The sequence below is a fragment of the Gopherus flavomarginatus genome, chromosome 7, assembly GCF_025201925.1.
Source record: "Gopherus flavomarginatus isolate rGopFla2 chromosome 7, rGopFla2.mat.asm, whole genome shotgun sequence".
NCBI classification, from domain to species: Eukaryota; Metazoa; Chordata; order Testudines; family Testudinidae; genus Gopherus; species Gopherus flavomarginatus.
The window spans coordinates 115,695,398-115,718,602 of NC_066623.1; the positions used below are offsets into that span (position 1 = coordinate 115,695,398).

General features: G+C 45.5%; 1 protein-coding gene across 14 annotated transcripts in view; it reads right to left on the reverse strand.

Moving 5' to 3' along the window:
* The window catches only part of ST3GAL3 (ST3 beta-galactoside alpha-2,3-sialyltransferase 3), a 464,990-nt gene that overhangs the window by 309,493 nt on the left and 132,292 nt on the right, over positions 1–23,205 (reverse strand). For all 14 annotated transcript variants that reach the window (XM_050961194.1, XM_050961191.1, XM_050961192.1 and 11 more), the window contains one exon: positions 21,356–21,398. In XM_050961194.1, the coding sequence (XP_050817151.1) occupies positions 21,356–21,398 (43 nt within the window). The remainder of the gene's footprint in view (positions 1–21,355; positions 21,399–23,205) is intronic.

Genomic DNA, 23,205 nt, shown 5'->3' on the forward strand with positions numbered 1-23,205 from the left:
TGAAAAACAATCGATCCAAAACTGGCATCATTCCTGAACTGATGGGAAATGGCAAAATGAGCAGTAAAAGTGTGAAATTATGGTTGGGCTGCTGCCTTACAAATGTCTTTAATAGAACTTGTCCAAGCAAAACTGCTGAAGCCACTTGCATTCTAGTCAAATGAGCCAATGCTCTTGGAGGGTGGTGTGATATTAGCTAACTGGCAGCACAACCGAATGCAAGAGGAAATCCTCTAAGTGAAAACCACTTTGCCCTCTGCCCTGTCTGCAATCCTGATAAATAACTGTGCTGAGGATCCAACTAGAAGGCCAATGTTCTCCTTACATCTAGTGAATAAAGCTTTTGCTCATCTGGGTGCATGTGAGGCTTTTAACCCTGTTATCCAAAGTGCTTGCAACCCCTCCCAACCTGTGTGATCTGCAGATTTCATAAGCATACTATCTACTCCATTATCCAAGTCATTAAAGAAAATATTGAACAGTGCCAGACCCAGGACTGACCCCTGCAGAACCCCACTAAATATTCCCTCACAATTTGCCAGTGAACCATTGATAACTACTCTTTGAGTATGGTCTTTCAACCAGCTGTGCACTCACATTATAATAAATTCATCTAGACCACATTTCTTTAGTTTGATTATGAGAAGTCATGTGGAACAGTACCAAAAGTCTTACTAAAATCAAGGTATATCGCATCTACTGATTACCGCCATCCACTACATCAGTAATCCTATCAAAGAAGGAAATTAGGTTCGTTTGGCATGATTTGTTTTTGACAAATCCATGCTAACTATTCCTTATAATCGTATTATCTTCCAGGTGCGTGCAAACTGATTGTTTAATAATTTGCTCCAGAATTGTCCAGGTACTGAAGCTAGGCTGACTGGTCTATAATTTTCCAGGTCCTGCTTGTTCACCTTTTTAAAGATGATAGGTACCATGTTTGCTTTTCTCTAGTCTAAAACCTCCTTTGTCCTCCAGAAGCGCTAAAAAATAATTGCTAATGGCTCTGAGATTGCTGACTTAAATACATCTAAAGTTATCTAAATATTCTTTAACCTGTTCTTTCCCTATTCATCTTGCATTCCTTCCTCCCGATTGTCAATATTAATTGGGTTGAGTATCTGGTCATCATTAATATTTTAAGTGAAGACTGAAGGAAAATAGGCATTAAGCACCTCAGCTTTCTTGATGTCACCAGTTATTAGCTCGCCTTCCTTGCTAAGTAGGACCTATATTTTCCTTCATCTTTCTCCTAATGTATTTAAAGAACTTCTTCTCATTGCCTTTTATGTCCCTTGCCAGATGTAACTCATTTTCTGCCTTCGCTTTTCTGACTTTGTCCCTACATTCTTGTGATTGTTCTTTTGTGTTCCTCATCAATATGACCATGTTTCCACTTTTTGTAGTATTTTCAGGTCATTGAAGAGCTCCTGGTGGAGCTACACTGACCTCTTACTAGTCTTCCTTTCTTTCCTTTGCATCCAGATAGTTTGAAGTACTGCCTTTAATATTGTTTCCTTGAGGACCTGCCAGCTCTTCTGACTCCTTTTTCTCTTAGATTTTCTTCCCATGGGATCTTGCCTACCAATTCTCTGAGTTTGTTAAAGTCTTTTTTTTTTTTTAAAGTCCATTATCCTTGTTCTGCTGCACTCACTCCTTCCTTCTTTAGAATCCTGAAATTTCATGATCACCGTCAGCCAAACTGCTTTTCACCTTCGGATTCACTACCAATCCCTTGCTGTTAGTCAGAATCACGTCTAAAAGGGCTGCGCCCCTAGTTATACCCTTCACTTTCTGGAAAAAAAAAGTTGTCCCCAGTATATTCCAATAACTTATTGGCAATTTTGTGTTTTGCCGTATTACTTTCCCCATAGATGTCTAGATAGTTAAAGTCCCCCATTACTACCAGGTCTTGTGTTTTAGCTATTTCTGTTATTTGTTCTAGAATTGTCTCATCCACCTCCTCTTCCTGATTTGGTAGTCTATGCAGACCCTCACCATGGCATCACCCCTATTTTTAACTCTTATCTTCACCCAGAGACTCTCAAATGGTCTGCCTCCCATCTCTTTCTGGGCCTCAGAACAAGTACACATATCCTTTACGCATAATGCAAAGAAAGAGATGCATTAAAAGCTATAGAATAGTTTCCCAAGGGGAACAATGGAAGCTCCATTACCTTAGACACTTAAAATTGGCTTGTGGAAACAACGAGAAATACACAACAGAGAACGACAGGTTTCAGAGTAGCAGCCCTGTGAGTCTGTATCCGCAAATGGAACAAGAATACTTGTGGCACCTTAGAGACTAACAAATTTATTTCAGCATGAGCTTTCGTGAGCTACAGCTCACTTCTTCAGATGCACAGAATGGAACACACAGACAGCCTCCCAACCTGAAACAAATACTCACCAGCAGCCGCACACCATACAACATAAACACTAACCCAGGAACCTATCCTTGCAACAAAGCCCGATGCCAGCTCTGTCCACATATCAATTCAAGTGACACCATCATAGGACCTTGTCATAGCATTCTTTTTTAAATCTGAACCTTAGAGTTCAGGAATGAGATACTAGCATGAATTTTCCTAAGCTTAATTAACAGTTTAGATTTGATAGGCTGCCACAACCCAAAAATATAGTGTTTTGGGGCACTCTGACCTCCCCAACCTTCCCTGGGGACCCCAAGAACCCAGATCCCTTGGGTTCTTAAAATAAGGAGAAATAAACCATTCCCACACCTTCCTCCTCTCAGAACTTCCCTCCCTGGGCTATCCTGAGATACTGATCTAACCTCTTAAATCACCATACAGAGAAGCATCTCCCTTCCCTTCCACAAAGAGGCAAACAGATTCAAGGAAAACAGAGAGAGATTTTATCTCTCCCCCTCCCGTCTCCCCACCCGTCCTGGTGAGTTATCCCAATTCCCTGGGATAAAACAAGGGAAACAGAGAAAAACAATTAATCAGGTTTTCTAAAAAGAAATCTTTTAATAAAAGAAAGGAAAAAGTAAAGAATTATCTCTGTAACTTCAAGATGTAAATCTTACAGGGTCCTATAGCTTACAGACACCAGAAAGAGACTTCCCCCCCAGTACCAATACAAATCAGAATATTCCCAGCAACTACACATATAAAAGTTAACCAGCCAGATCCACAATTGCAAATAGAGTAAAACAATTAAACCGCTTGGTTTTTACCTTCTATTTGAAAAGAAACTTAGAGAGCCTGTAGTAATGTCTGGTCTCTCTCAGACCCCCCGAGAGAAGAACAAAGAACAAAAGTTACATCCAAACTTCCCTCTACCCAAATTTAAAAGTATCTTGTCTTCTGATTGGTCGTCTGGTCAGGTGTCCAGTTTCCTGCTTGTAACCCTTTACAGGTATAAGAGACATTAACCCTTAACACTCTGTTTATGACAGACCTAATCACACCAGCCACGCCATCAGGGTCTTGTTCACCTGCACATCTACCAACGTGATATATGCCATCATGTGCCAGCAATGCCCCTCTGCCATGTACATTGGCCAAACCGGACAGTCTCTTCGCAAAAGAATAAATGGACACAAATCTGACATCAGGAATCATAACATTCAAAAACCAGTGGGAGAACACTTCAATCGCTCTACCCACTCAGTGACAGACTTGAAGGTGGCAGTTTTGCAACAAAAAAACTTCAAAAACAGACTCCAAAGAGAGAGTGCTGAACTTGAATTAATATGCAAATTAGACACAATTAACTCAGGCCTTAACAGAGACTGGGAATGGCTGGGTCATTACATTAATTGAATCTATTTCCCTACGTTAAGTTCTCCTCACACCTTCTATGGGTCATCTCAATTATCACTTCAAAAGGTTTTTTTCTCCTGCTGATGATAGCTTATCTCAATTGATTAGACTCTTCCTGTTGGTATGCATATTTCCATCTTTTCATGTTCTCTGTATATATAAATATCTCCTGCTTGTGTGTTCCATTCTGTGCATCTGAAGAAGTGAGCTGTAGCTCACGAAAGCTCATGCTGAAATAAATTTGTTAGTCTCTAAGGTGCTACAAGTACTCTTGTTCTTCTTACAACGGAGAATGTTCCTACCCTGGCAAATTGGAAAAAATGTGATATGTCTAATTTGTATGAATTTATGGGGAAAAGAAAGAAAAAGATAAAAATCAATGTAGAGATAGCCAGGGACAAATCTCTCAGCAACAAGTATCAAGGAAGTCTAGAATTCCACAAGTTTACCACTTTGGGTTTTGTTTTTTTGTGGCAATTTCTGATGGCAAAGCACCACATAAAGACACACACACACACTTTCAAATCTACCTCGCACCCCAGAAACAAAGTGAAGAGAAAAGGGTTTGTTTCAGCTCTGTTACTGAAGTTCTGATGGGAAGGAATTTAAACAAACAGCAGTAATCCAATCTGTCTCTATTCCTAGCACAGGCTCCCTCCATTTTTATGGCTCTCTGACAGTCGGGATCAAGTTTCATTTGAATTTGGAGGGTGAAAGTTAGTTTTTTTTGGCTCTCCGTTTATTTTTTTACAAAGACTTCAATTTCTTCACATTTTATTTCTTATGAGATCAGGTTTGTGATTACACTGAATATTCAAACATCTCTAACATCTCCACCACAAAACAAATTTGCAAGACAACATACATCAACTACTCAGTACCACAGAATGTCTAGCCACTGAGCTCAGAAGATTTAAAGAATATCCTCATTTTATTTAAATAAGCACCCAAAAAAGCCGATGTAAGCCCAAAATGTATATAAAATCCTATTTATTAATAATGGTTGCTATTATAATCATCTAAATTGATCTAATAGTTTCTTTTCGGCAAATCTTTTGCACATATACAATAAATATCTCACTTCTATGTCTCACACTACATACTACTATCTTTCTGCATCACTGTGTAGTCACCCATCAGCAACCATCATTTTATTAAGTCAAGCGCTATCAGTGCATTCAGAGCTGCCATTAATGCAATGATGATCCATTCAAACTTCATTGTGAAAATGGCTGGTAGCATTAGGTTATGTTTCCCATTCCACGCTTTACCGCTCAACTTGGAAAATAGTCCAAATATTTCTTGTTCAACATAACAAACAAACATTTACGTCAATTACATTGAATTAGTTGGCACAATATAATTCTCTTTCTGTAATTTAAAATAAATTACCCTCACAAAACTACATCACAAAAAACATTATTAAGGTTGCAAAGTCAAGCACTCAAAAGTTTGGTAATGCTTAATAAAGACTGCCTGTGCAACCTGAATGTGGCCCCCCAGTGCATATGCATTATGTTATAGTCTTAATTATATGATCACATACAATTTTTTTCATCGGACGTTTGCCTCAGAATGGATGATGCTAATTTAATGAGCAGCGATTCGATATTCATTTTCTCCTTGTTGTTCAATGTGTGGTTCCGTTCCCTATTTACTACATGCTATTCAAACCCTGCTCTGGAGACACAGTTACTAATTTCTTCATTGGCTTTTCTATAGAACTTATTACTATCGTATCTGAGTGTTTCAGAAATATTACTTAAATTTAATTTCACAACCACGGTGAGAGAAGTAGTATTTTTAGTCCCATTTTCAGATGGAGAGGTTAGACAGCAGTGCCTGTTGGGGGTGCGCATGGACCCAATTCCTCCTTATGAGCCCTTGTGAGGGCAAAACAGGTGAGGCAACTGCCACACTCCCTCATTTCCCTCACAACTAAACTAGACTTAGCTGAGGACTCCAAAAGCAAGGACAGAGGCAGGTTATGTATTTCAGATGGACACCATCACCTCAAAGAACCAAGTTACTGCTACATAACCATTCCTTCATCTCAGAGGATGTTACTGATATCACCGTCATTGCTTGGATGCCCTAGTCCTGGACCCAGACCCCACTGTGCCTAGTGCTGTAAACCACAGAACAAATAAGACTGTCCCTGCCACATCCCACTTACAATCTACATACAGGATAAGAGACAAAAGACAGACACAGACAAGGAAGTACATGGAAACACAAACATTAGACAGCATGATAGACAGTGGTCTTAGTGTACACGGCAAAGAGAATTCTAAGGAAGTATTTGAAGAAGTTAATAAGGTAGCTTTGCAGATATTTACAGGGAACTCCTCACAAGCAATCTGGGGCAGCAGGGGAGAAGCACAAAGCTGATTATTTGACAATCTAATAAGTGGGCAAAGCATCATGGGCATGTGGAAAAAGCTAATGTACTCGATGCTTTTTTTGCCTCTGGCTTCATGAACAAGGTCAGCTCCCAGACTGCTGCACTGAGCAGCACAGTATGCGGAGGAGGTGACCAGCCCTCTGTGGAGAAAGAAGTGGTTTGGGACTATTTAGAAAAACTGGACGAGCGCAAGTCCATGGAGCCGGATGCTCTGCATCCGAGGGTGTTAAAGGAGTTGGTGGATGTGACTGCATAGCCATTGGCCATTACCTTTGAAAACTCATGGTGATCGGGGGAGGTCCCAGATGACTGGAAAAAGGCTAATGTAGTGCCCATCTTTAAAAAACGGAAGGAGGAGGATCCAGGGAACTACAGGCTAGTCAGCCTCACCTCAGTCCCTGAAAAAATCATGGAGCAGGTCGTCAAGGAATCTATTCTGAAGCACTTAGAGGAGAGGAAAGTGATCGGGAACAGTCAGCCTGGATTCATCAAGGGCAAGTCATGCCTGACTAACCTAATTGCCTTCTATGAGGAGATAACTGGCTCTGTGGATGAGGAGAACGCAGTGGACGTGTTATTCCTTGACTTTAGCAAAGCTTTTGATATGGTCTCCCACAGTATTCCTGCAAGCAAGTTAAAGAAGTATGGGTTGGATGAATGGACTATAAGGTGGACACAAAGCTGGCTCGATCATCGGGCTCAGTGGGCAGTGATCAATGGCTCCATGTCTAGTTAGCAGCTGGTATCAAGCGGATTGCCCCGGGGGTCGGTCCTGGGGCCGGTTTTGTTCAATATCTTCATTAATGATCTGGAGGATGGCATGGACGGCACTCTCAGCAAGTTTGCAGATGACACTAAACTGGGAGAAGTAGTAGATACACTGGAGGGTAGGGATAGGATACAGAGGGACCTGGACAAATTAGAGGATTGGGCCAAAAGAAATCTGATGAGGTTCAACAGGGACAAGTGCAATCCTTGAGGGGGCCATTTAGGGAACTGGGGTAAAAATCTCTCTGGGGATTGATCCTGCTTTGAGCAGGGGGTTGGACTAGATGACCCCCTTCTAACCCTGATATTCTATAATAGATGGCAGGTTTAAATGTGCATAATCAATTTAATCAGGTGACCCCTAGTCATTGTTTTATGTGAAGGAGTAAATAACACTTCTTCGAGTGATTGCTCATATCCATTCCAGTCCGGTGTGCATGCGCTGCGTGCACGTTCGTCGGAAGATTTTTACCCTAGCAACACTCGGCGGGTCGGCTGGGCGCCCCCTGGAGTGGTACCGCTATGGCACCGGATATATACCCCAGCCGACCCGGCCACCCTTCAGTTCCTTCTTATCACCCACGTCGGTCGTTGGAACAGTGGAGTGTGGCTTAGCTGACCTCAACCTTCCCTAGCTACTCATAGTTTCTTGTTGTTGTCGTATACATAGTTATTATTCTTGTAGATATATATAGATAGATAGATAGATAGATTTAGTTGTAAGTTCTTACATTAATAGTATAGTTAGTTTAGTACTAGTTAGCGGGGTTTGGGAAGTAGCCCCTTCCCCACACCCGGTGCTGGAGTTCATGCCCGGCTCACCGGGTTTCAAACCGTGCTCAGCCTGTCACAGGCCAATGCCAACAGGAGACCCACACGACTCCTGTTTGAAGTGCCTCGGGGAACTGCACTTAACAGCTAAGTGCCCTATTTGCAAGGCTTTCAAGCCGCGAACTAAAAAGGAGCGGGACATCAGACTGAAACAGCTCCTCATGGAGACAGCCTTGACACTGCCACCTTCGGCACCAAGCGCCAGTCAGTGAGCAGAGGCACCTCTACGGCACCGGATCGCACCGGTACGCCTAAAGACTCTCAGCACCGGCCACCACCGGCACCGAAGTCGACTCCACGTCTCTCCCTCTCCCCGAGGTCGAAGAAGGCCAAGACTCCTGCTACTTTGGCACCGCCGACGCCGCAACCAGAGAGTGCGCCCAGATCGGACCGCCCGGTGCCGATACCTGCCGCGGCACCAACTAAATCGGCACCATTGATTCTGGTCCCATAAGGGCCGTCAAGTCCGGCGCCTGATAGCTTCCCGGCGCGTGCTGTGGTAGAGCTCACCATGCCATCCACGCCAGAGGTGTTTTCGGCGGCGAGAGACTTAATTGCCTTAACCAACTCAGCACTGCCTCTACCCCCGGCACCGCCAGTACGGGTAATCCAATCTCAGGGCAAGCCGACCCTGACTAGACCACTATCTGTCGGCACAGCGGACTGGCACCGCTCAAGATCGCAGTCCCGCAGACGCTCCAGGTCGAGACGACGCTCCCACTCTCGATGCCACTTGCAGTCCCGGCACCATTCTCCTACACGGCACCGGTCAGACTCGTGGCACCAGTCAGACTCCCGCTCTCCACTTCACTATCCGCGGCACCGCTCCAGTTCTCGGCGCCGATCCAGGAACCGTACCGCTCGGAGCGGTTCACACCGCGGGGACTCGAGATCTCGGTCGACCGACCGGCACCGGTCTGGTTGCAGGTCCCGATCTCGATCCCGGTACTGCTATGAACACCGGCACCGGTCCCCGTTAAAGAAGGGAGCGAGGTCCATCGGAACCTCAGCCCAAGGTTTCTCTGCTCCTCCATGGCCATCCAGGCAGACATCGGTGTCCTCTCACACGACAGTTATTATGACCACGAGCGAGATACGGAGGTGCCTACTGGGGTCTTCCAGGAGGTCCGGTCTCAGGACCCGAGACCTCACCAGTGGTCCTTTTGGACACCCTGGTCGTACCATCAGGCCCAAGGTGCTCCATTGCTCCAGACCCGCTCCGCTTCCTCAGAGCACCGAGCTCCAGAGGCCACCATTAGCCATCCTCCTCCAGCTGGGACAGAGGAGCAGATAACCCATCCACCAGGTTCCCTGGTACCGCTGGAGCAGGAAACGACCCATGAGCAAGAGGCCATTCAGGACCCTCTCATCCCCGGCGTATCATCCTCCTCCTCCCCAGACGAGGCAGTGGCAGGGACCTCATCATCAGGACCCCGCCGATAGACCTCAGAGCCCATCAGGACCTCCTTAGGAGGGTAGCGCTCAACATCAATCTTCCCGTAGAGGAAGTCCCGGAGGTCGAGGACCCAGTTGTCAGCAGCCTGTCGGCAGATACCCCCACTAGGGTGGCTTTGCCTTTCATCAAGACCATCCAGGCCACTGCTGACACCTTATGGCAGTCCACAGCCTCCATTCCCCCTACGGCAAAGGGAGCTGAGAGGAAATACATGGTACCCTCTCGGGGGTACGAATACCTATATGTCCATCCTCCTCCCTCCTCATTAGTTGTCCAATCGGTAAACGAGAGGGAACGACACAGCCAGCAGGCGCCAGCCCCCAAATCAAAGGAGGCTAGGCGGATGGACCTACTGGGCCGCAAGGTATATTCTGCAGGTGCCCTTCAGCTCCGGGTGGCCAACCAGCAGGCTCTCCTGAGCCGTTGTAACTACAACACCTGGGCAGAGATGGCTAGATTCACAGAACTTCTACCCCAGGACTCTCGCCAGGAATTTGTCGCATTCCTTGAAGAAGGGAAGAATGTGGCTAGAACCTCCCTCCAGGCTTCTCTCGATGCGGCCGACTCGGCAGCCAGAACTCTGGCCTCAGATATCACCATGGGGCGTATCTCATGGCTACAGGTTCCAACCTGCCACCCGAGCTCCAATACACCATCCAGGACTTACCCTTTGATGGCAAGGGTCTGTTCTCTGAAAAGACCGACCCCCGGTTGCAGAGTTTAAAGGACAACAGGGTCATCATGCACTCGCTGGGCATACATACGCCTGTGACCCAACGCAGACCCTTCCGGCCCCAACCCCACTGGCCGTACTTTGTGCCTCGACACAGACAAGACTTCAACAGAAGGCACGGGTGGGGTGGCCGTAGACGCCAGTCCGGACCCCAAGGGGGTCAAAACCACGGCCCCCAAAAAGCACCTCCGGGGCCTAAGTCAACCTTTTGAAGGTACGCACGAGGATGGCGTACCAGTTTCAGGACAGGATCCTTCTCTTCCCTTCTCCAACCCCCTTCTCCTAATTCCTCCCGGCGTGGTCCCAATTGACCTCAGACATCTGGGTCCTACGGACGGTGAAACAAGGATACCACCTCCAATTTGTTTCAACCCTGCCTTCCCACCCCCCAATGCAGTCCCTCTTCAGGGACCCCTCTCACGAGCAAGTCCTCTTACAAGAGGTGCAGTCTCTCCTTGCCGCACGAGCAATAGAGGAGGTACCACCAGATGAGAAGGGAAAAGGGTTTTACTCCCGCTACTTTCTGATCCCCAAGTCCAAGGGAGGCCTCAGGCCCATCCTAGACCTGCGAGGCCTCAACAAGTTTATGGTCAAGTTGAAGTTCCGCATGGTCTCCCTGGGGACTATTACCCCGTCCTTGGATCCTGGAGACTGGTATGCCGCCCTCGATATGAAGGATGCATACTTCCATATCGCCATCTTCCCTCCACACAGGAGGTATCTTCGCTTTGTAGCCAATCACCAGCATTCCAATTCACGGTCCTCCCCTTTGGCCTCTCTACAGCCCCAAGGGCGTTTACGAAGTGTATGGCCGTCGTCGCCACCCATCTCCTCTGGCAGCAGATACATGTATTCCCGTATCTGGATGACTGGCTCATCAAGGGAACCTCCCGGACTCAGGTCAGACAGCACGTGGACATAATCACGGACCTATTCTCCCGATTGAGGCTGCTCCTCAATGCGGAAAAGTCCACACTGGTTCCCACACAAAGCCTGGACTTCATAGGGGCAATCCTGGACTCCACTCGAGCCAAGGCCTACCTACCTCAGCCACGTTTCCAGACGATCATGGCGATCATTCGAGGTCTGCAGAATTCCCCGACCACCTCGGCTCGCACATGTCTCGGCCTACTAGGCCACATGGCCACCTGCACTTATGTGACCAAATATGCCAGGCTCCACCTCCGGCCCCTTCAAACGTGGCTCAACTCGGTCTACCGCCTGGGCAGGGACCCAATAGACATTCTGGTGACCATTCCTCCGAGCAACTTACGCTCCCTCAACTGGTGGCTGACTCCCTCCCTGGTGTGTGCAGGGCTACCGTTCCATCCACCACAGCCCTCGCTGTCCCTAACGACAGATGCATCATCTCTCGGTTGGGGGGCTCACCTCAGTCACCTTCGTACCCAGGGCCTTTGGGCATCACAGGAGCGGACGCTCCACATAAAGGTCCGGGAGCTGAGAGCAGTCCGCCTCGCGTGCCAGGCGTTCCAGCAACATCTTCACGGCCCTTGTGTCTCAGTGTTTACAGACAACACAACAGCCATGTATTATATCAACAAACAGGGAGGGACTCGCTCTTCTCCCCTGTGTCAAGAGGCCATTCGACTCTGGGACTTCTGCATAGCCCACTCAATAGACCTGGTAGCATCCTTTCTCCCAGGGGTTCAGAACACTCTGGCGGATCAGCTGAGCAGATCCTTCCTCTGTCACGAATGGTTGATAAGACCAGACGTTATTCATTCGATCTTCCAGAGGTGGGGTTTTCCCCTCATAGACCTGTTCGCCTCTCGCACGAACAGGAAATGCCAAGCGTTCTGCTCCTTCCAGGGTTTCACCGGGATCGATCATGGACGCATTCCTCATGTCGTGGGGGCACCACCTGCTCTATGCCTTCCCACCGTTCCCTCTGGTTCACAAGGTCCCAATAAAATTCCGCAGGGACAGAGCGCATCTAATCCTGATCGCATCAGCGTGGCCCAGACAGCACTGGTACACCACACTGCTCAACCTATCCATGGCCAGCCCAGTTACCCTATCACTCCTTCCAGACCTCATAACGCAGGACCACGGCAGTCTTCGCCACCCAGACCTGCAGGCCCTTCATCTCACGGCATGGCTCCTGCATGGCTGAACAGATCGGAGTTACGCTATTCCGCTCCGGTACAGCATGTTCTCCTAAGTAGCAGAAAGCCTTCCACTCGGTCAACGTACCTGGCCAAGTGGAAACGTTTCTCCTGCTGGTGTACAATGCAGAATGTTACTCCTTCTGAGGTCTCGATCCCCGCTGTTTTGGACTACCTCTGGTCTCTTAAACAACAGGGCCTGACGATATCTTCTCTGAGGGTGCACTTGGCGGCTATCTCCACATTCCATCCTGGAGAAAGTGGCCACTCCGTGTTTTCCCACCCCTTAGTTACTAGATTTCTTAAGGGCCTGGAGCGCCTCTACCCCCCAGTACGCCGCCCTGCCCCCACCTGGGACCTCAACTTAGTCCTAAGCAGACGTATGCATCCGCCTTTTGAGCCATTGGCGACTTGCTCACTCCTGTACCTGTCGTGGAAGACAGTCTTCCTGGTGGCCATTACATCGGCCAGAAGAGTCTCCGAACTTCAAGCGTTTACGGTGGACCCACCGTATACTGTCTTCCACAAGGACAAGGTACAGTTGCAACCTCATCCGGTGTTCCTCCTTAAGGTAGTGTCGGCTTTCCATACCAACCAGGACATCTTCCGCCCAGTCTTCTTTCCGAAGCCTCACTCTTCTAGACGGGAGCAGCAGTTGCACTCCTTAGATGTCCGTGGGGCACTTGCTTTTTATATCGAGCGGACAAAGCCCTTCCGGAAATCCCCCCAGCTGTTCATGGCAGTCGCTGAAAGGATGAAAGGTCTACCAATCTCCTCCCAGAGGAACTCCTCTTGGGTAACAGCGTGCATATGCACGTGCTATGACCTGGCTCATGTCCCTTCGGGCCATCTCACGGCGCATTCTACCAGAGCTCGGGCTTCATCGGCCGCCTTCCTGGCCCACATGCCTATCCAGGAGGTATGTCGTGCTGCAGCCTGCTCATCGGTCCACACCTTTGCTTCGCACTATGCTCTGGTCCAACAGTCTAGAGATGATGCAGCCTTTGGCTCAGCGGTTCTGCACGCTGCCACATCTCACTGCAATCCCTCCGCCTAGGTAAGACTTGGGAATCACCTGACTGGAATGGAAATGAGCAATCACTTGAAGAAGAAAAGACGGTTACTCACCTTTGTAACTGTTGTTCTTCAAGATGCGTTGCTCATATCCATTCCAAACCCACCCTCCCTTCCCCACTATCGGAGTAGCCGGCAAGAAGGAACTGAAGGGTGGCCGGGTCGGCTGGGGTATATATCCGGTGCCATAGCAGCGCCACTCCAGGGGGTGCCCAGCTGACCCGACGAGTGTTGCTAGGGTAAAAAAGTCTTCCGACGAACGTGCACGCGGCGCGCGCACACTTGACTGGAATGGATATGAGCAACACATCTCGAAGAACAACAGTTACAAAGGTGAGTAACCGTCTTTTCCCTATTCACTTTCTCCATAACATTCATGATTTTATAGACCTCTAGCATATCCCACCTTAATTATTGCTTTTCTAAATTGAACAGTCCCAGTCTTTTTAATCTCTCCTCACAGAAGCTTTTCCATACCCCTGATCATTTTTGTTGCCTCTCTCTATACCTTTTTCAATTACATGTTTTTTGAGATGGGGTGGGTGACCAGAACTGCATGCAGTATTCAAGGTGGGAGAGTACTATGGATTTATATAGTGGCATTATGGTATTTTCTGTCTTGTTATCTATCCCGTTCCTAATGGTTCCTAACACTGCTCACTTTTTTCACTGTTGTTGCATATTAAGCAGATGTTTTCAGAGAACTCTCCAGTTAATCCAAGATCTCCTTGTTGAGTGGTAACTGATCATTTAGACCCCCTCATTTTGTATGTCTAAATGGAATTGTGTTTTCCAATGTGCATTACTTTGCATTTATCAACACTGAATTTCATCTGTCATTTTGTTGCCCCATCACCCAGTTTTGCCAGGTCTCTTTGTAACTCTTTGCAGTCTGCTTTGGACTTAACTAGCTTGAGTAATTTTTTATAGACTGCAAATTTTGCCATCTCACTATTCACTCCCTTTTCCAGATCACATATGAATATGATGAAAAGCACAGGTCCCAGTACAGATTCTTGTGGGACCCGCTATTTACTTCTCTCCATTGTGAAAACCGACCATTTATTCCTACCTTTTGTTTCTTATGTTTTAACTAGTTACTGGTCCATGACAGGACCTTCCCTCTTATCCCATGACTGCATAGTTTGCTTTAGAGCCAAAGACTTTCTGAAAGTCCATGTACACTATATCCAATGGATCACCTTTGTCCACACGCTTGCTGATACCTTTAAAGCATTCCAATAGAATGGTGATTCCCCCATACGATTTCCCTTTACAAAAGTCATGTTGACTCTTCCCCAACATATTGTATTCATTTAGCTGTCTGATGAGACTGTTCTGTACTATAGTTTTAACCAGTTTGCCTGGTACTGAAGTTAGGCTTCTGCAATTGCCAGGATCATCTCCAAAACCTTTTAAAAAATTGGCGTTACATTAGCTACACTCCAGTCATCTGGTACAAAGCCTGATTAAGCAACAAGTTACAAACAATAGTTAGTAATGCTGCAATTTCACATACGAGTTCCTTCACAACTCTTGGGTGATACCATCCGGTCCTGATGATTTATTACTGTTTAGTTTATCAATCTGTTCCAAAACTGATAAATCTTGCAGATGACACAAAAATTAAGGGAGTAATAAATAATGAAGATCACAGGTCACCAACACAGAGAGATCTGGATTGCTTGGTAAACTGGGCACAAGCAAACAATATGAGTTTTAATATAGTTCCATGCAAATGTATACATCTAGGAACAGAGCACATAGGCCATACTTACACAATGGGGGACTCTATCCTGGGAAGCCGGGGCTCTGAAAAAGATCTGAGGGTCCTGGTGGACGAGTTGAACAGGAGCTCCCAGTGTGATGCTGTGGCCAGAAGAGCTAATGCGATTCTGCCATGCATAAACAGGGGAATCTCGAGTAGGAGTAGAGAGTATTTCACCTCTGTATTTGGCACTGCTGCAACCACTGCTAGAATAGTGTGGCCAGTTCCAGTGTACAATTCAAGAAGGATGTTGATAAATTGGAGAGGGTTCAAAGAAGAGCCATGAGAATGATTAAAGGATTAGAAATATGCCTTGTTGTGTTAGACTCAGAGAGCTCAATCTATTTAGATTAAAGAAAAAGTTAAGGGGTGACTTGATTGCAGTCTATAAGTGCCTGCATGGGGCACAAATATTTAACAGTGGGCTCCTCAATCTAGCAGAGTAAGGACTACCATGATCCAACGGGCGGAAGTTGAAGCGAGACAAATTAAAGTATTCTTAGAATCGGAAGGTCTTCTAGGAGTCCAATTTGTTTCATGCGCTATGCATATTTCTTGGTTAGAGATTCTAATTTCTGCAACTGCATATATGATAGGCACAAATGTAAATAAATAAAAATAAACAACTCACTGAGTCACTTAACAGACCTCTTTCCCTGAGCATCCATGAAGGTACTCAGAACCTGTGCCGTTTGCAAATTTGTCCACCTTGCCACTTGCCCCCCTCCCTCTTGACACTTGGAAGTCATTAACAAACCCCACCTTTAAAAAAAAAATGCAAAGTATTCCCATAGAATGAGTCTACATAATAGCTAGCCAATACATGCCAGAAGAGAACAAGTAGTCTTTCCCTCCTACATATATATTGCAAAGCTTTCCTCCCAGCTGAGAGGAAGGTTCCTCGGGATGAGTGATTTTTCTTCACTAATGACAAGGTTTTTGGCCTGAAACAGTCTGTGCAAAGAGAACTATTTTCCAGATGTCCCTTTAAAAGACAAACAGCACAATATTATAAAGATCTGCATTCCACTTCCAAGTCAGATTCCCCCAGCAAGGCCAGCCTTGCTAAACATTTCAGGGAGGTATGCATCAGAAACAAGATTTCAAAAGAAAATAGAATTCAAAGCAATTCCAGATATTCCTACAAAGGGGGAAAAACAAACCTGGTTTCCACGCAACTCCCATAAAAACAGGAGAATTCCAAAAGCAAAAGAATTGTTATACAGCTATAATTATAACAACTACACTATAAATCAATCTGAATAACCTGGACTGGGCATGTGCAGTGTAAAAGAGGCAGAGATAGCAACAAGGGTAAAATTAAAATGCCAAATGTGAAATACCACCCTATATTTATTCCAGCTAAATGATTTCCTGTGTATAATTTGTTTTAAACTGTGAACCAAGGCATTTACGTCTTACTGCAGGGCTACCTTCACAAGGGAGGTTAGTCCTTCAGGAATACCTTAAATGTCACCAACTAATGATAAAAGACAGACATGGAACAACTGAAAGTATGAGAATCAGGAGGAACTGAGTTCTGGTGCCCCAAGTGTTTTACCTGATCACACAAGGTTCTCACATGCTGTCAATAGTTAAGGCAACATTATAAAATTGCACACGAGTGGCAGAATACCAACCACATCCACAGCAGCAGCCATGTAATGAAGCCATTTCTATCAACAGGGTCTTCAACACAGAACACATGATCTATCAGGCCTTGAGCCCAGGTGTCCACCAACACCAACTGCTCCCACCACAGTACTATCTTCATTATTAAGTTTTGTAGAAAACTTATTAGCTAGCCTAGCTTTTAAGCTTTGCCTTTCACTGAGTTCATAGCATGTATTCAGAATACAAGGAGAGCACAATACCAAATCCACTAAAGCAACTACTGTAAACAACCACATGATCTTATCCATGCAGCACTTCCTGCCCCATAGCCATAATCTAATTTCACAGTATTTGTTTTCTTCATGTCAGGCCTTAGTCTGCAAGCTTTTCAGGAGTGTTTTACTAACTCACATGATGGGTACCAAACATGCACATTTATGATGCTATATACAGATTTCACGTCAGAAGTCAGTAAAGAAAATATATTATTATTTTATCACCCAGAGACCCCAACCAAGACCAGGGTCTCACTGTGCAAGGTACAGCACAGAATAACAAACAGTCCCTGTTCCAAAGAGCTTACCATCTAAATAGACAAGACAGAGAAAGGGTGGGAGAAAGAGCGAACACACAAGCAGAGTGGAAGGGAAGGCTGGAAGGGATTAGCTAAAAGCTAAAGACAAAGGGAGAGGTGATCGGAAGGCAGGAAGAGAGAATGAGAAGAGCATGGAGGACAGGGTGGAGGGAGACAAGCGATGATGGGGGGTGGATCAGAGCAATCCGTCAAACAGCAGAAGGAAAAGAATATCCAGAGGAAAACTGTAGCAAGTATAGTCTGGTATCATCAGTGTCCACCAGTGCCTGTTGAGACAGCTTCTCTAGCTGCTCTTGCCAGCTTGAGTCTCTGCCCTGAGTCTGGCTCCATTATGGAGACTTTCCTTTCCCTGGGCCCATCTGGCTGGATAGGGATCTCCCCTGCACATTTTCCGACCAAAGAGGGCTACTGTTAAATTCGTGCAGAGAAGTACTCAAATATCAGGAAAGGCCTGCATTAAGATTGCCCAGATTCACAGATTTCAAGGCCAGAAGGGACCACTAGGATTACTCACACTCTCCTCCTGTATAACATGGACCAGAGAACACCCCCCCAACACACACACACACACACAGACACAGACACAGACACACACACACACAAACTCAGAAAGCATTTATTTTAAAAAAAACCATCCAATCCGGATTTTAAAACGGTCAGTGATAGCGAATCCACCACAATCCTTGGTAAACTGTTCCAATGGTTAATTACTTTCACTGTTAATATTTTTCTTCTTGTTCTAAACATTTATGTAAAACATATATAACAATAGTGCTGAAATGTGGGGTTTACTTTACTGGAAATGCTGGTCACAAATTCTTCAGAATAATACTGGTATGGGTCTGCCTTTCCTTGGCCTGAAGTACCAGTGGAGTAAGCCCTGCTATAGAGAACGGGTGGCTAAATATAGTTTTCATGTGGATCCATTTTGTTTTTTTAGCCCATCTTTTCTCTTCCATTCTCCATCATTCTATTCCCGTTTCATCATTGCAGAAGGAGTGCATGTGAGACCCAAGCAGTACAGATGTGAATATGAGAAACAGAGGAGCCTCAAAACACAAAATGATAAGAAGTATCACTGTAGCTGGTGGAGAGAAGGAGCTGTATTTTGCCCAGTCTTCTTCAAAACAATACAGAAAGTAAAGTCCCATCATGACTGGCGCATGCAGGAAAATTATTGCTATACACATTATAAATAGTACACAGTCCTTCTGGTTAGTCTCTCCTACCCAGTATTAACCCATGAACAGTGATGATCCATTTTCAAAAAACACCTCTTCAGACCCAGGCCAGGAGCCATGGCCAACTGTCCCTGATGCCAGCAGGCGCAAGCTCAGCACCTCACAGCCACCCAGGTCAATGTTCTGTTACCCAATGCAACATACCATTTGCCTTACAAGCCAGAGAAGCAAGCACACAATGCTCTAGTGCTGCTACTTCCTGCAGGCAACCTTATCAGTGTGCAGCATTGCAATACAATTGTTAATTATATGCTCACATAACAGTTCTCACATCATTATAGGTGGTGCAAGTAGGAACACCTAAAGCTAAGGCTGCCTAACCCTTTCCATAAGACTCTGTTGTGATCTGTCATTCCATATTCCTTATTAAAATATGCTTATGATATGAATATGAAATAACTGAGATGTACTTTATACAAAATGGTTCACGTGAGATATCATTGGAAAGGTTATGATTTATTGAATGTGATTATCCAATCTGTATGCCTGTATCATGTCTGTATCTGAATTTAGGAATATTGACTATGTATCTGTATTTCAACTACACTACTTTGGGTGACGCCTCCTGCTAACACTTCAGGTACAACAATGGAAAAGCCAGACGGGGCGGAAGGCCCATCAGTGAGGACAATGGACTGAAAAGCTTGGCCTTCCTGTGGACACTCCATACTGCCACTGACTCATGGACACTGTGATCCTACAGAGTCGGGTGGTCTTGTCACCTGATACGAAAACATTACCTGGGACTTCTTGCAACTTTCCACCATAAGAGAATGGTGGGGAGGACGGCAAACAGGACTCCTCCTTTCCATGGCCTGTCTGCCCAAGAAGAGAGACTGCAAAAGGGAAAGCAAGTGGGGACTCCAGACTGAGACAGGGGTCCAGTCTGAAAAGGAATAGAACTGGAACTCTGAACCACAGAACCTTTGCAAACTGCCTGCAACAACATCTAGAGTGAGAAATACTATTTGTAACCAATTTCTCTAGTGAAACTAGCTTAGTAATCTGCTTTGTTCTGTTTGTTACCCCTTTTACCACTTAAAATCTGCCTTTTATACTTAAAAACATTTGTTTTGTTCATTATTAAACCCAGTTTCTGTAATTTCTAACTGTGGTGGCAAGTAGTGTGCACACCTCTCTCCACACTGAGGGAGGGGGCGAATTTCACAATATATCTTTGGGTCTGTACTCCAAGGGAGGTAGACATGTGAGTGCTAGAGCAAGTCCCTTAAGCTGAGTCTGCCCAGAGCGGAACTGCAGCTGGGGGTGGCCCTGCCTATGTGTGTGTTAGAGGAGGTTTTAAGAGCCTGGCTCAGCAAGACAGGCTAAAGGGGGCCCATGCTGGCAGAACAGGTAGACTCAGTGGTATCTCAGCACATCAGGCAGCGTTCCGAGGGGTCCCAACCCATCACACCTGTTTTCACTTGTTTACAATTTTGGCAACGTAAACAATTTGGGCTGAAATTTCCTATCCCAGATTTCTGCCTCTGGCTGTATGTTTTTGGAAAGTTAGATCAAAAACACTTCAGTCATTCTGAGAACAATATTGGGGGAAAATACATTATTTTGTCTATGTTAAAAAAAATCTTACAAATGCTTAACTGAGGAACCCTGTTGTCTCCATGCTTTGAAATAGAAACTTGAAATTTGGTAGGAGAAGGAGGGGAGGGTCAGCCTGGTGTCAAAGATGACCTTTGATCATCCTTGTGAAAATTTACCCAAATTTGACCAAGTTATAAGCTTCATTTTTTGAGTACCCAATTTAAAACAGCTGGGGTCTGGTTTGCAGAAGTGCCAAACGCTCATACCTGTAACTGACGTCAATGGGACCTCTGCTCTAAACATAGAAAGTGCTATAAAATGCTAAGTACTTTGAAATATCAGGCCCACGGCTTCTCAAATTGGGCACCCCTAACTAGTTAACTATTTTTCACTTAATCTCTGTGCCTCAGTTTCCCACGTGTAGAATGGAGTTGAACCTCCAACCTAAACAGTCTCTTCATGCAGTTTTTTTGGGGTTCTATACAGTAACTAATACACAATTATTTCTATCATCTCAGATATATGCATAGTATCTTCTGCTACTTTGTTACTACTCTTTAAGCCAGAAAAAAACAAGAGATGATGGTACTTGTGTTTGGCTAAAACATCTTCCTAGAAGGCAGCCTGCCTCGATCTGAAAACTTCTTCAAGAGATGGAGAGTCCACCACTCCACTTGGTTGTTTATTCCACTGGTTAATCACCCTCATGGATAAAATGTGTGCCTTATTTCTAATTTCGATTTGTCTGGCCTTAACTTTCAGACACCGATTCTTATTATGTCTTTCTCTGCTATGTTAAAGAGCCAGTTAGTACCTGGTATCTCCCCGTGAAGGTGTTTATACACTTTATTGAACTCATCTCTTAATTTTCTTTTTGATATGCTAAACGGATTAAGTTCCTTAAGTTTCTTGCTTTTAGGCATTTTTTCCAGCCCCCAAATAATTTCTGTGGCCCTTCTTTGCACCATCTCCAATTTTTCAACAAGCTTCTGGAGTCATGTGTGAATGGCCCAGATGTGAAGGAATCAGTTTCCAACCTCTGAGTTACATTACAGCTTACTATTTTCCATGGTTCCTCAGGTTTACTTAACTTTTCCTCATTTTGAAGACTCGGAATAAAACTCATAAGGCAGAAAGACAGGCATAGTTTACGGTTGATGTTACTATCCTCATGATCAGCCATCAAGAATTGAAAGGGAGTGAACCAAAGTCTCTGCCAGCCTGGCTAGGCATGCGGCAGTGACACCCAGAAAGCAGGAACCTTCAGTCTGCTCCTAACCTCAGCTCTCCCATCTGTCAATGCACTGTCCTCTCAACCAATCCACACACTGCACGAGTAACCCAGAATTTTTGTCGTCTGCAATAGAAACCATAACAAAAAAAGCAAGTAGCATTCCCATTGTTCTACTCACAGTTTTGAGTCCAGCTTCAGAAGAAAGCCCAGTTTGTCATATTCTGAAAGACAAAAACAGGAGACTTCATGAAACAACAGCAGCTAGTCACTTCTCCCACCACAAAACAGGACAGCAGCTCCTCACTGAACAGCACAACTATTTCTGATTGGCAATGACAGCTGAACATACAGTGTAGTCAACCTATACACATTATAGAGTAACAGTAATGAAATGCACAGCCCCAAAATAACACCTCTGAATCTTCAGGTTCATTAATTCCAAAGTCATTAGAACTAGTTGAGACCTTTGCAGGAAGAGCCCGAAGAAGCAGCACCATGCAAGACAGGGAATAGGAAGGCATATAATGCTTTCCTGATTGGACTGGGGCTAGTCTGGTCACTGACTCACCCATGCAAATGTCTTCCTCACTTCGAGAACTGATAGAGCTTTCCAATTTCTCTTGACTGCCTAAGACCTCCCCCTGCCTCCAGCCTTGAGATTAAACCAGTGCTCTCCTGACCAGGGTTGCTAACAGGGGCATAGTTACACTCGGTACAGCTGGTAATCAGGAACTGCATCTCAGGGCTGGTCCACACTACGGGGGGGAAATCGATCTTAGATACGCAATTTCAGCTACGTGAATAACGTAGCTGAAGTCGAATATCTAAGATCGGATTACTCACCCGTCCTCACCGCGCGGGATCGATGTTCACGGCTCTCCCTGTCGATTCTGCAACTCCGTTGGTGTTGATGGAGTTCCGGAATCGATATAAGCGTGCTCGGGGATCGATATATCGCGTCTAGATGAGACGCGATATATCGATCCCCGAGCAATCGATTTTAACCCGCCAATATGGCGGGTAGTCTGGACGTAGCCTGAGAGGAGTGGAGAGCTCTGGAGCCCCGCAATGAGAATCCAGAGATGAGCTAGTCAGAATCTGTGCCTCTCAGGAACAACAGGGAACAGCTACAGAAATATTCCCATGGGGAAGTCTGTTTCTATGATTTACATGTAGAATTACATGCAAACACTTATTTTAACAACTAGAAATACCATGTGATCTTGTAAATCAATTAAACTATTGTAGTAAAATAATGATTTCTCTGAGAATCCAGGTGACACATCCCAAGAGATTTAATTTTTGCTTATTACTATAATGCATTATTTGTACTGTGGTAGTGCCTAGGGGGCCCCATACATGCAGCCTCTGATGGGCTTCACTGCACTGGGGGCTGTACAAATATATAACAAAACCATGATCCTTGCTCCAAAGAGTGTAACAATCAGGACATACTAAAGGAAAAAGAATGAAAATGCTGCTCCTGCACATACCAAGGGAAAGGAGCAAGAGGACAGCCCGTGCTACTGTGAAGCTGAGTAACTGGGGGGTGTTGAGAAGAGGCGGCCTATAAGATGGCCTCACTGCTAAGAGTTAGTCTTCATTATGATTTGGGAAACCCTGGTGTAAACATTGCTTATGAGCTCACTTGTCATCCACACACTCTACAGCCAGGAGACAGCTTAACTACGTACCTGGGATGAAATCTTGGCCCCACCAAAGTCAGTGGAGGTTTTTCCATTGACTTCAATGCGACCGCGATTTCACCCTTGATAAATGAGCAGAATTAAGATCCAAGCTCACAATGGGTTGCACACTTCACAGCACCTGTAGCTGAGTTTACTGCATGCAGCAGAGGCTCCTTGCATTCCTCCATTCTCCCTCTATTTCAGGGACTCACGCAATCCCCTTACCCCTCCCTGAGGCTCTGTCTTCCCCCATACAACTGCCACTATCCCCCCATGTCAGGCGCTCTGTGCCCCCCATTCAGGGCCGGCTCCAGGACGCCCTTTTTTTTTCTTCTTCTTT